Genomic DNA, 12,019 nt, shown 5'->3' with positions numbered 1-12,019 from the left:
AGTGTGTTTAATTGTGGAAATTATATTTTTGGTTCTATATGCACATACATACAAGTATACATATTCATCTTATAACACAAAAGTACACATCCAAATATTATCCACAATAAATAGAAATCCTATATGCACCGGCCTAGAGCGTGGTGGTGGCGACTTCATCGCCGTCAAACGTCATATCCATGCTGATTTAATTACCATAGATGAAAGAGATTTGGAATTGGTCTTCGTAAAAATCAAAGGTACTGTGCATGATATTATTGTTGGATGTGTATACATGCCGCCTCTTACAACACTAGAAACTTGTCTTAAACTACTTACAACTCTAAACTACATCAATGTGAAATTCAATTACGCAAAGCTAATAATCGTAGGGGGCTTCAACTTGCCAAGCAGCATCCCCCGAGCCGATTGCGACAAATTTGTATACGATGGCAAGTCCATCTGAATGTATCCAAATAAATAACATAAACAACCTCCAGAACAATCTTCTGGACCTCTGATTCAGCAATGTTGAGGCTTACGTGGATAAAACTTTACCTCTCGCCATCATCATAAGTCTAAAATTTCAACTCAACTTAGAACAACTGAATCCATCCACTTACTCATTCAAGAAAGCTGATTACGTCAGCCTCAACGCTTTCTTTAACCGAGTCAATTGGACAGTACTGTACGAACTGGACACCATTGAAAGTAAAGTCAATTGGCTATACAATAGTCTTGAAGGAAGGAATATCACAATATGTACTTGTTCACAAAAAATCTATCAGTACCTATTCCTGCTGGTTCTCCTATGAACTCATAAACAAGATTAAACTGAAAAAATCTGCACACACTCAATACAAGAAAAAGGAAAACCAACACAATTACAACCGTTTTAGTACTCTAAGGCGGGACTGCAAAATACTCAGTGCGGAATGTTACAGTAATTACGTATACAAAGTTGAGAACATGGTCCAGTCTGACACCAACGCTTTTTGGAAGTTTATAAAAGATAAAAAACAAAATAACATTGATATATGTACCATCCTCAATGTCCTGGATGGACCAAATATTACAAAGTACTTAATTTTGTATATTTTACTACCTTATCGATGTATAAAGCCGATTGGCGTATGGTTTATTAAATAAATAAATAAAACACGAATCGACTAAAACTTAGGTTAATTAAAAGATTCAGTATAATTTAATCTACAAATCATGGTAACATAATAACAATATTCCAAAGAAGCAATTTTGCATATCGGGAACATTTAAAAGACGATATATTCTTACAAACAACTATAATTTCCGAATTACTTTATTGCATTTTGCTCATATACATAAAAGCAATAACGAGCACAATAGATGTTAAACATTTCTTTGTTTGAGGTGAAAAAATTTAATGGCTACATTTATTGCAAAATGGCATATTGACATACCTATATTGCAGTTCATGTAGCCAAAATAGTTTCACTAAACGAAGACAAAGTTACTGGTTTAAATTCTAGAAAATATAAAAGTAAAAAGTTTGTGTACGCATACATACTGCACATCATGGTCCTAAAGTACATTAAGTTTTATCCATCAAATTTACAATTCTTACTAACTATTAAGTGAATTTCATCTACATATTAACATGACTTTTGTTGAGAAGATCATCTTAAATGAGGTACATGTGAGGAGCGATTGGATGATTGTATTGCATTCGAACACGCTTTCTCCATCATAGCGGCTACTGTTACATTACTTGGCGGCAAATTCCGAACGATATTCACGTCTCGATGTTCCCGATTTCGACTTTCTTCTACTTGTTCCAAAGGTGGTATTTTGCATAAGATTTTATATTTTGGGCATGTAGACGACGCCTTGTTCACGCAAGCCTTTTTAAATTGTTGTGTTAGCTTTGAAGAAATCACAGGTCTACTAGGTTCCGTCAGCATATCAAAAGCTGTTTTTCTATTTATCTCGTATTTCTTTCGATCTTTCGCTGCTGTTGCGAAGAACCGATCCGGACTTTTCGGACGTAAGTGAGCCGTAGAATATTGCTGCTGTTTAAATGTTTTGGGTGTAATAGTTGTTTTGGGATCCACGATAATCTTCCGTCTCTTTATTTCCAATTTGTATGAGCCAACAGTTCCTTGCGTCGAAGAAATCTTTTTTATGTTTCGCACTTTCTTGACACTACAACTAGAAGGTAAACGTGGCACATTAATGCCATGACGAGAGTAAGTTCGTACTGGCGTCAGACACTTACGCCACTTTGTAACTGTTCCTGGAGTTGAAATGTACGAATTCTTTGTGTTAGTTTTCATCTCATTTGGTGTTTCAAATCTGGGTGATAAGTTTGGAATATCTGGTATATTGAAACCCGACCCAGAGTCACCACAATTTTCATTTAAATGTCTGTCGATTTCCGATTGTTCACATTGTATACGAACAGTTTTTGTGCATGGAGTTTGGAGACTATTTCGTCTTGTCAACTGAATTGGTGCAGATCCTCTTGCACGCAACAACTCAATTGTTTGATATGCTTGAGCTAAAGTGCGTGGACGTTGTGTATAATTTTCTTTATTTGTGTACTTCATTTGTTGCTTTATAGTATATGAAGGTGTTGGTGACGGGGCAGGTGCAGGTGTGCTAAATGCTAACGGCGAACGTACACGATTTATTTCGTCTCCACCCTGTAGGCGCCATGTTCTTGATGGTGATATACTATCTCTTTGCTTTTCTGCTGTTCCCCTTAGTTGATCAGTAGTTTGTAATGGACGCCGTTTTCTACGTGCCAAATTTTTTGTCGCTAATGCATTCAACATAAAGCAGCAACGCCTATTAGGTATAATGTTCTGGAAACTAATGCGTCCATTCTGAATTTCCGGAACAAATATCTCTGATTCGAAACCATTCGCCTCAACAAGAACTACATTATTACCCGACAACAGCTTTATTCGATACTCCACTTTGGAGAAGTCTTTCTTCAAGGACATCACGAGCTTGAAATTTTGACTTACAGAGATTAACAATTTAGTACCAGCAAATTTTTTGGATTTTTGAAAAATATAATCTCCTGTCCTTATAAATTCTATGAACAATGCAAATTTGGAAACAAATCAAAAATTCTAACGTAAATAAATTTGACAGCTGCATTCCGGTATCAGATAGGCAAGAGTAAAACACAAAAATGAGTTGCCACTTATATTGTAATCGTTACGTTGCCACTGTCAGCAATCAAATGATTATTGTGGATTGTGAATTACGTTAGGTAAAGGTATTGAATATTTATGGTAAAAATTTAAGAAAAAATATACAACTTCATATCAACGTTATTTTTCACTTCAGAGTGTTATTGCCATTCTACCTATTGTGCTAATTAAGAATAATTAATGTAATGAATGTTATACCTAAAACTCAGATCAACATTTTTCACTCTTTTTTGTATTAACATTAAAATGTTATTTAATAAGATTGCAAATATTGTATAAAGAAAATTTATTTTCATATATATATCATTACTTTTTTAAATTTGGAGACTAAATGCGAATCCCATAGAATTTTTTTCGCAGATACCACCCGTTGTCACAAACCAACAATAACTGATCTGGCAATAACTTTTTGGATTGCACGTGCCAATATGAGAAATGTCAAAATATTTTCGAGTTGGTAATTTTTAAATTCAGCAAATATTTTACTTTCAAACAATGGATAATGATGAAATGGATTTGGAATATGTCGAAGCCGAGGACGACGAGGATGCCGGCGAGGAAGGAATGGAAAGTGACAATGAAGAAGAAACAACGAACGCCTCTAAAACCAAAGAGGTATACTTGCCAGGTAAACCTTTAGAAGATGGCGAAGAGCTCGTATGTGATGAATCTGCCTACATAATGCTACATCAGGCATCAACCGGAGCGCCATGCCTTAGTTTTGACATAGTGCCTGATGAATTGGGTGCCGGTAGGGAGAAGTTTCCCTTAACCGCTTATATGGTGGCTGGAACTCAGGCAGCCCGTACTCATGTCAACAATTTAATCGTCATGAAAATGAGTAATTTGCACAAGACGCAGGAAGGTGGTGATGATGATGAAGATGATGAGGAATTGGAAGATGACCAAGACGATGATGACAATACAGATGAAAAAAGAAAACCACAAATGGCATGTTCATTGATAAAGCATCAAGGTTGTGTAAATCGTGTACGTGCCCGCCGCTTAGGCAATACAGTTTACGCAGCTTCATGGAGTGAACTGGGACGAGTAAATATTTGGGATATATCAAAACAGCTTCAAGCAGTCGAAGATTCCCAACTACTTAAACAATATGAACGTGAAGTTGTTGATGAGACCGTACGTCCAGCATTCACTTTCAATGGTCATCAGCAAGAAGGCTTCGCAATTGACTGGAGTATATGTGCTGAAGGTGTACTCGCAACGGGTGATTGCAAGTAAGTAATTACGAAATTTAACCTAATAGAATTTGTTACATATTAAGTCTTTAATGCATTGCAGACGTGATATACACATTTGGTCACCTTTGGAAGGAGGAAGCTGGAAAGTTGATCAGCGTCCACTAGTGGGTCATATTGCATCTGTGGAAGATTTGCAATGGAGCCCCAATGAGGCTAGCGTATTGGCTTCCTGCTCAGTCGATAAAACGATACGAATTTGGGATTGTAGAGCACCACCACAAAAGGCTTGTATGCTCACATGTGATGATGCACATCAAAGTGACATTAATGTTATATCATGGAATCGCACAGAACCGTTCATTGCAAGTGGTGGCGACGATGGTTTCCTACATGTTTGGGATTTAAGACAATTTCAGTCAAAGAAACCAATAGCAACATTCAAACACCATACTGACCATATTACCACATTGGAATGGAACCCTAATGACGCTACAGTATTTGCGTCTGGTGGTGATGATGATCAAATTGCTCTATGGGATTTGGCGGTAGAAAAGGATATTGACCAAGAGGCAACACCCAACGCATCAGAACAAACACAAACCGAAGATGAGATAAATAAACTACCACCGCAATTACTATTCATACATCAAGGACAGAAGGAAATAAAAGAGTTGCATTGGCATCCGCAATTGCCTGGTGTAATATTGTCCACGGCGCATAGTGGATTTAATGTTTTTCGTACAATCAGTGTTTAATAAAAAAAATTCTGAACTGACAAATACACGAATTTTAATTCTTTTGTGCCATATTTTATTACTGTTGTGGTATATCTAACCCAGACTCACGAATTCTGAAATTCCAGTTACCTGTACCATCCTATTTTTACCAACTAATCAACAGTCTGGCGAAGCATATTTCTAAGTAACTGTCTGTGTATCATCGATTTCCACATCGTCTTCAAGCATTGCGATATTGATAAGGTGACGCATCGTTGGCCGCCCATGTGGACAATTCTAAAGTATATATAAAGCAAAAAGACACAATTACACAGGTTATCCAAAAAGAAGGTTCTGTAGTACTTTTAAAATTATTTGTAACATGAAATGGTTAATTGTAGATAACTCTATGCATATGTATATAAATTAAATTGTGATATTTCCACATTATACACACATACAAATTCGTTAAGCCATGGCGCAATCAGTTCACAGATGGTGACTGGTGGTAAAAGATAATGGAAGTCTACGGGGAACTGAGCACATCTGATGCAACAACCAATTATATTTCCATATACATATGTATGTTTTAAGATAAAATTACATGTACGTGTATATACTTATGTTTTAATACAATTTTTACATTTTACATGGCAATAGGAAGATTGACGAAGAAGGAGCAACCATAGATATGGATCAGAGTCGAACATATCTCAAAACATTTAAACGGGTATATTTCGCTTAGGCTATCCTATTCATAAATATATAACAAAAATATATAAAATATAATATATATTATATTATAATTTAAATATTATGTCTAATAATAACTCGCAGTAAAATTCCATTGCCATTGCCATTTTTTAATAGGTACTTACATATATACTTGTAGATAAAAATACGTATATATTTGTACAATATTTAACTATTAAATATTTACACATCCAACAATCTTGGAGCCCAGTATTTGGCCAGCATGAAGTTGTCTTATCAATATGAATTAAAAGCCCCACGTCTAATTCAATGGAATCCAACTTTCACAATTAAAAAGCCAACGTTATCAAATGAGCACTTCAGCATTTATCTTAAATGGATAAAAAAGCGAGAAAGGCTAATCTAATGCCAATTGCGTGTACGAAATAGTAAATCACAGATTAAGCTAAAAAGTCTCATAGAGTTAGCTGATAGCACCCACAACTGCGAAATAAATAAAAATCTTTGTTCGTCACGAATAAAGTCACACAAAATGAGCGCGTCACTGTGTGAAGAAGGGACCTACAAAATCGCTGCGCCGGAAAATAAGCAGGCGATAAAGCCAAATGAGGAAGAACGCCTGGTCGATCAACAACAGGATAAGGTTTAGTTTAGTGTTCTGAATTTACTTGGGCGCTTTATTTAATGTTGTTGAACTATGTGCATTTCAGGCAGGGCGATGGAGCAAGCAGCTGGCCTTTGTTGGATATGGTGCAACCATAGGTTCAGCAATTCCTTCAGGATATTGCATTGGTGTTATGAATAGTCCTGCAGAGGTTAGTTCACCAGTAAAGGAATTTGCTTCTAAATTACGAATCTTTCTTTATTTCTACCATTTATAAAAACGAAAATATTTTTGCAGTTTATGCGCGATTGGTGTAATCAGACACTGATAGAGCGATATGGCTGGGAGTTGGGAGAAATGGGAATCAACATTCTATGGTCAACGATTGTTTCGATTTTCTTAGTTGGCGGCGCAATAGGATCTCTTACAGGAGCAAAAGTGGCCAACCGTTTCGGAAGGTAACGTTCATGTCTAAAATAATGTACTAAAACTCAAATATTTATGTTAACGAACATCAGAATTTCAACTCAAATTTTAAATTTTGTTTCCTTAAACGCATAACTGATTTTATTCAGTTACCATATTCGTTCGATTTTATATTTTTGTGCTTCTTAATAGCCTAAAATAAAAATTACCTTACACAAAAGTAATAAAAGTGTATTAATTTCAATCTCCATACTTTTTTCAGGCGTAGCAGTTTTCTATACTGCGGTGTGATCTTTATCATCTCCGCTATGCTATTCTACACTTGTCGCATGCTCCGTTCGGTGGAAGCGCTTATTATTGCCCGTTTTCTGGCCGGCCTAGCATCAGGTTTAACGACGGCATGTTTGCCTATGTACCTGTCAGAGGTGGCACCACTATCAATGCGCGGTGTTTTAGGTGTCTTCTGTCCAATGGGCCTAACCGCCGGCGTTGTGATAGCACAAGTATTTAGTTTACGAAGCGTCTTCGGTAATGCTGATCAATGGCACATCGCGATCAGCCTTTATATTGTGCTAGTGTTAATATGTTATGCACCTATGAACTACTATCTAGAAAGTCCGAAATGGTTATACATTATGAAAGGTGATAAGGTTGGCGCGCGACAACAACTGGAAAAGTTGCGAGGAAACGTTAATGAGAATGCGATTAATAGAGAGATTTTGGAGATGGAAGTTGAAGCGAATGTTAAAAATCAAGTCAGCAGTTACAAGGCCATTCTTAGCGATCCTAAGCTTCGCTTACCATTAATCATCGTTTGTGCCTATCAAGGCGGACAACAATTATCCGGTATTAACGCTGTGAGTAAAGTGTTGATAAACAGTAACATTATTTTATTATATTTGTTTGGTGACATACTTAATTTTCCAGATTTTCTTCTATTCGGTGTCTATTTTTCTGAAAGCTGGGTTATCTGCAACTGCTGCCGAGTGGACTAATTTAGGTGCTGGTAGCCTTAATTTGGCAATATCGTTATTCGGACCATATTTAATGGCACGCTTCAATCGTCGTCCACTTTTTCTTTTCTCAACGTTTTTTAGTGGCGTATTTTTGATGGCATTTGCAGTGTTACTCTACTTTATTGTGAGTACTAGATCTTCTTGTTTAATTAAACGACTTATCTAACTTATCTGTTTTTCATTTCAGGACTATGTCTCTTGGTTTGCAATGGGTTGCATCGCATGCATATTTCTTTACATTTTGTTCTTCCAATTTGGTTTGGGTCCCATACCATTTTTCATTGGATCAGGTAAGCAATTATGCATATCATTAAGCATAAACATATTAGCTTACTTTAAATTTTGACAGAACTTTTCGAAGTGGCTCCACGCCCAGCGGCCATGTCTCTCGGAAGTCTTTCCTCTTGGGTATGTAATTTCACCGTGGGCATGCTCTTTCCAACGCTACAAGAAGTATGGGGCTCTTTGGTGTTCATACCTTTTTCCTTGGTCTGCATTTTGCTTTTCTTACTGACCAAACGTTATTTACCGGAAACTAAAGGTCGCGACCCATCTCAGGTTGTACAATTGGTGGCGAATGGTTTTAAATCGAATATACATGAAGGCAAATAATTTCAATTTAATGTTATTTAAACTCTTTTGAGCATATGCATACATATAATAATAGTGTTTCTTATTATTTCTTGTTTTACTTATGGTATATATTACGAACTAATTTATTTAAGTTAAATCTTTAATATCTTCACGTTTGCGTTCGGTTTTGAATTTGACTTACCCAAGGTTGTTCAATCTCTCCCATGTGCGTAACTAATTTCTTCATCGTAGCACGTTTTAAGGCCATACCAATCATTATCGATTTGCGACAAGCTCGCGATGCAAACATGTCGCGTATTCGTGATGGTCGGCACATACTTCCTGGAGGAGCATCCTGAAGCATGAAGAGTAACTCGTCAATATCCTCCTTGCCAAATTCCCAACGTTGGCTAGAGGGTTTACGCAGTAATTTAACTCTTTTAGTAGGCAATGCTGAATCAAAATTTACAAAGAAATCTGACTATTTACCATTTCCTACTGTGATATGATCAAAACTATTTACCACTTTCATTTATTTCAAATTTGAAACCGTTTTTCTCAAACACTGGCAGGTGATCTAGCAAGAGCATCTCATTGGCCGCCGTCAGTTCGAGTGGCTGCGGTACAGCCAATGGTTGGGATTGCATAACTGTAGTTCGTTGCAACATCTCGAAGTTATATTTCTCGTCAGTGGCATGTTGATCGATGATAAAAAGATCCGTATCCAATTTGACAATGATGAAACCTAAATTAAATTGACCCAAAATTTCCATTTTGGCGAAAGTGTCCTTGCTAATTTCACGCTGTAATTCCTCTTCTGCCTTTAGATTTTGGCTGGGCTGAATTTCACTTTTGAAACGTAAGCGCTCCAGCTTGGCTTTATTAGACTGTTTAATTTCAGCCTTTAACTTTTCCTCGGCTTTAATATTTCGCTCGATTTCTGGGAGTGTAATACGCATAACTCCAGTAGAGTAGTACTTGCTAGTAGATTCAGCATCTATTACACTATCATCTAACACGACAGTTTTTGTAGCTGACAATTGAGAACACGTCACATCTTCATCTTCGTCATTTTTATTCATCGAATCCATCAAATTATCAACTTTAACCGGAACGTCTAGGTGCAAAAATAATTGTGGCTTGTTAGATAAAACTTTACAATCCAGGCGCTCCACAGTCTTCTCAGTCAATGAGTCAAATTCTATACGAAAAAACATTTAAACTAATAAATATAAATGAAGTCAATGAATTTTTTAGTTTCCGTTACAGACCTAGAGATTCTTTGCTTAGACGTTGTAAATCAAGTAAACTATTGTCAAATAATTTCTTTTCATTCAATACCACATTTGAGACATTTGTCTTAGCTGGTAGACTAGTTTCGTCATCATCACTCTCAGACTGCACTCTGAACTCTTTAGGCATATCACAATGTCTTGGATTTTCTCTATCTAAATACTCATGTATTTTCCTTAACTTTAACGTACGCACTTCTACTTCGTCTGGATATTTCCGCTTTTTAAAGACCTGTGGGGCTGTGCCTACTGTGTCGCCAGTTTTCTTCCATTGCGATAATACATCCATAAAACGTTGTGAGCTGCTAATTGGCATATTCTCAAGTGGCTCTTCAGTGGTTATTTTGTCTTCATCATTTTCATTTTGCGCATTTTCTCGGTCATTTCCCAACATGCTTACTATAGTAGAGTTTTGAAGTTTATATGTAGATGGTAAGTTGGCGTAGGTACTCAACAATGCCTTTTTGATAGCTATTATCAATATTTTTTCATTGTGAATCAATAACTGCCGTTTATCTGGAGTTAGATTTACATCTACGTCCGACCGAGAAGTAACAATGTTTAAAAATATAAACGGATATTGATGGCTATTATAGCGATGATAAGTGTCATTCACAATTTTTGATATCTGAAAACAAGTAATGAAAGTAATATTTGACGGTGGAGGTGATGGAAAATTTTACACTTTTTGGATCACATGGTCTCGAGTTTATATAAAAATACTGGCGATCTTTGGAGGATCGGCCGGCACCATGATTGCAGCTGGATACATATCCTTCCAACTTAAAATGTGAGGATTTCAATTGATCCACATCTTCGGGTGTAATTTGCAAGTTATCATCCGTTCCAAATTCTGACTGCAATTCTGCACGCAAGCCTTCTTCGGTTAAAGGCTGGTCCTCACAAAAGATCGACTTTAAAGGCAAAAGCTCGGACGCTTGACGATTCCCGAAAACTGCACCGACATTTGCTAGAACATCCTGACTTCCGTGTGTTTGCATAACTACCATTTTAGCACCTTTCGCATTCTGATTGGTACAAATTATACGAACACCTCGCGCTACTAAACAGTATGCCTGTAATATTTGACACATTTTGTTGAACTCTTTGCGAACGTTACGCGTAAAATCGCGACGCCTCACAGGTAGCGTCACAAACAAATTTGTTAATGTAACCGTGGTCCCTACACCACGAGCGCAAGGGGTGCGCTTTTTAATTTTACCCTCATGATCGAGTTCCAGTCGTACACCTACATATATGTAAAATCCAACTCAAAGTATAATTAAAGTTGTTCATTATGGTAATAGCATGAATGTGACCCACCAACATCTTGCGAGGCATGCCTTGTGAGCACAAATAAATCAGACAAAGCACAAAGGGAACTAAGTGCTTCCCCGCGAAATCCAAACGTTTCAATGTTTTGCAAATCAACGAAGTCTTTGATCTTTGATGTATGGTATTTGGCGGCTGCAAACAGAACGGTTTTAATATCAACTTGCGCTAAAAATCGACACGTCCTTACTCATAGCTTCGAGATCACTTTCCCGAACTCCGCAACCATTATCACTAACTTCCAACGATTCTAAACCTTGTTCCCGAAGTTTAACTTCAATGAGCGATGCACCGGCGTCGATGGAATTTTCGACAAGTTCTTTCACAGCCACCGCTAGAGTGAGCACAACCTAATAGGCGATCATTTTAATTTACATAATGAAACGGTTTATGGGTGTTTCATTGAAAGTACTATTATAAATAATACCTGGCCGGAGCAAATCCTATGCACAGTGTCCTTAGCAATAGCTTTAATTTCACCACACTCAGCTTTTGTTGGTTCATGTATTATAATTTCTTCTGCCATTTTATATATAATGGATAACAACACAATATAACCATGCACAATAAAAACAAATATTTAATTTTTGCATTCTTTACGATAAAACATATTAACGAACGGAAGCGCCAAAAAACATTTTGACATTTGACAACAAAACGTTGCCAGATCATAAATAATATACCCTGAAGATGGTATTTTAAATTTGTCACGAAGTTTTTAACAGTCCCGTGGAAAGACCTCCGAGACCTTATAAAATAAATATACATATAAATGATTTCGATTTATCCATTTCCGTCTGTATACACTCGAACATGAACCAGTCCCTCAGTTTTTGAGATATAGATATGACAATTTGCACACGTCCTTTATCTCTCTTAGAAGCTGATTTCGCACCACTATAGCATATATGTCAGCTGACATGCAAACTGAACGATGAAATTCACGCTTTTAATTGAAGAGATAT

General features: G+C 36.8%; 3 protein-coding genes across 5 annotated transcripts; 1 reads left to right on the top strand and 2 right to left on the bottom strand.

Annotated features, from left to right (window-relative positions):
- Positions 1 to 1,149: 1,149 nt before the first annotated feature.
- LOC126756019 (uncharacterized) lies at positions 1,150 to 3,132 on the bottom strand. The gene has a single exon (XM_050468808.1). It carries the CDS (start codon positions 2,961 to 2,963, stop codon positions 1,635 to 1,637), a length of 1,329 nt encoding a protein of 442 aa, XP_050324765.1. The 5' UTR covers positions 2,964 to 3,132; the 3' UTR covers positions 1,150 to 1,634.
- A 446-nt stretch (positions 3,133 to 3,578) lies between these two features.
- Positions 3,579 to 8,536, top strand: LOC126755058 (glutamate-rich WD repeat-containing protein 1-like). 3 transcript variants are annotated; one of them, XM_050467342.1, is made up of 7 exons: positions 3,579 to 4,044; positions 6,526 to 6,626; positions 6,713 to 6,873; positions 7,104 to 7,698; positions 7,769 to 7,981; positions 8,045 to 8,147; positions 8,207 to 8,536. In XM_050467342.1, the coding sequence occupies exons 1-7, from the start codon at positions 3,675 to 3,677 to the stop codon at positions 8,467 to 8,469; spliced, it is 1,806 nt and encodes a 601-aa protein (XP_050323299.1). In that variant the 5' UTR covers positions 3,579 to 3,674; the 3' UTR covers positions 8,470 to 8,536. The 3 variants fall into 3 exon arrangements, with proteins under 3 accessions (XP_050323299.1, XP_050323298.1, XP_050323297.1); XM_050467340.1 differs by lacking the exon at positions 3,579 to 4,044 and adding an exon at positions 5,985 to 6,454 and having other exon boundaries at positions 6,522 to 6,626; XM_050467341.1 differs by lacking the exons at positions 6,526 to 6,626; positions 6,713 to 6,873; positions 7,104 to 7,698; ... (1 more) ...; positions 8,045 to 8,147; positions 8,207 to 8,536 and adding an exon at positions 4,482 to 5,160 and having other exon boundaries at positions 3,593 to 4,417.
- On the bottom strand, positions 5,169 to 11,686 carry LOC126755057 (mismatch repair endonuclease PMS2). Its single transcript, XM_050467339.1, has 8 exons — positions 11,482 to 11,686; positions 11,245 to 11,404; positions 11,046 to 11,189; positions 10,406 to 10,971; positions 9,702 to 10,350; positions 8,954 to 9,631; positions 8,633 to 8,883; positions 5,169 to 5,394 (listed from the first exon to the last, which is right to left on the bottom strand). Exons 1-8 carry the CDS (start codon positions 11,578 to 11,580, stop codon positions 5,299 to 5,301), a joined length of 2,643 nt encoding a protein of 880 aa, XP_050323296.1. The 5' UTR covers positions 11,581 to 11,686; the 3' UTR covers positions 5,169 to 5,298.
- Positions 11,687 to 12,019: the final 333 nt, after the last annotated feature.

The sequence above is a fragment of the Bactrocera neohumeralis genome, chromosome 4 (assembly GCF_024586455.1).
Source record: "Bactrocera neohumeralis isolate Rockhampton chromosome 4, APGP_CSIRO_Bneo_wtdbg2-racon-allhic-juicebox.fasta_v2, whole genome shotgun sequence".
NCBI classification, from domain to species: Eukaryota; Metazoa; Arthropoda; class Insecta; order Diptera; family Tephritidae; genus Bactrocera; species Bactrocera neohumeralis.
This window is presented reverse-complemented; position numbering and strand designations above follow the sequence as displayed.

What these genes read in the sequence shown, in the direction of transcription:
- LOC126756019 (XM_050468808.1), bottom strand. Translation starts at nt 2,963, where the DNA reads ATGTCCTTGAAGAAAGACTTCTCCAAAGTGGAGTATCGAATAAAGCTG.
- LOC126755058 (XM_050467342.1), top strand. Translation starts at nt 3,675, where the DNA reads ATGGATAATGATGAAATGGATTTGGAATATGTCGAAGCCGAGGACGAC. An exon ending in GTGGCCAACCGTTTCGGAAG is followed by an intron (nt 6,874 to 7,103) that starts GTAACGTTCATG and finishes TACTTTTTTCAG; the next exon opens with GCGTAGCAGTTTTCTATACT. An exon ending in CAGTGTTACTCTACTTTATT is followed by an intron (nt 7,982 to 8,044) that starts GTGAGTACTAGA and finishes TTTTCATTTCAG; the next exon opens with GACTATGTCTCTTGGTTTGC.
- LOC126755057 (XM_050467339.1), bottom strand. Translation starts at nt 11,580, where the DNA reads ATGGCAGAAGAAATTATAATACATGAACCAACAAAAGCTGAGTGTGGT. An exon ending in GCATGCCTCGCAAGATGTTG is followed by an intron (nt 10,972 to 11,045) that starts GTGGGTCACATT and finishes ACATATATGTAG; the next exon opens with GTGTACGACTGGAACTCGAT. An exon ending in GACCATGTGATCCAAAAAGT is followed by an intron (nt 10,351 to 10,405) that starts GTAAAATTTTCC and finishes ACTTGTTTTCAG; the next exon opens with ATATCAAAAATTGTGAATGA.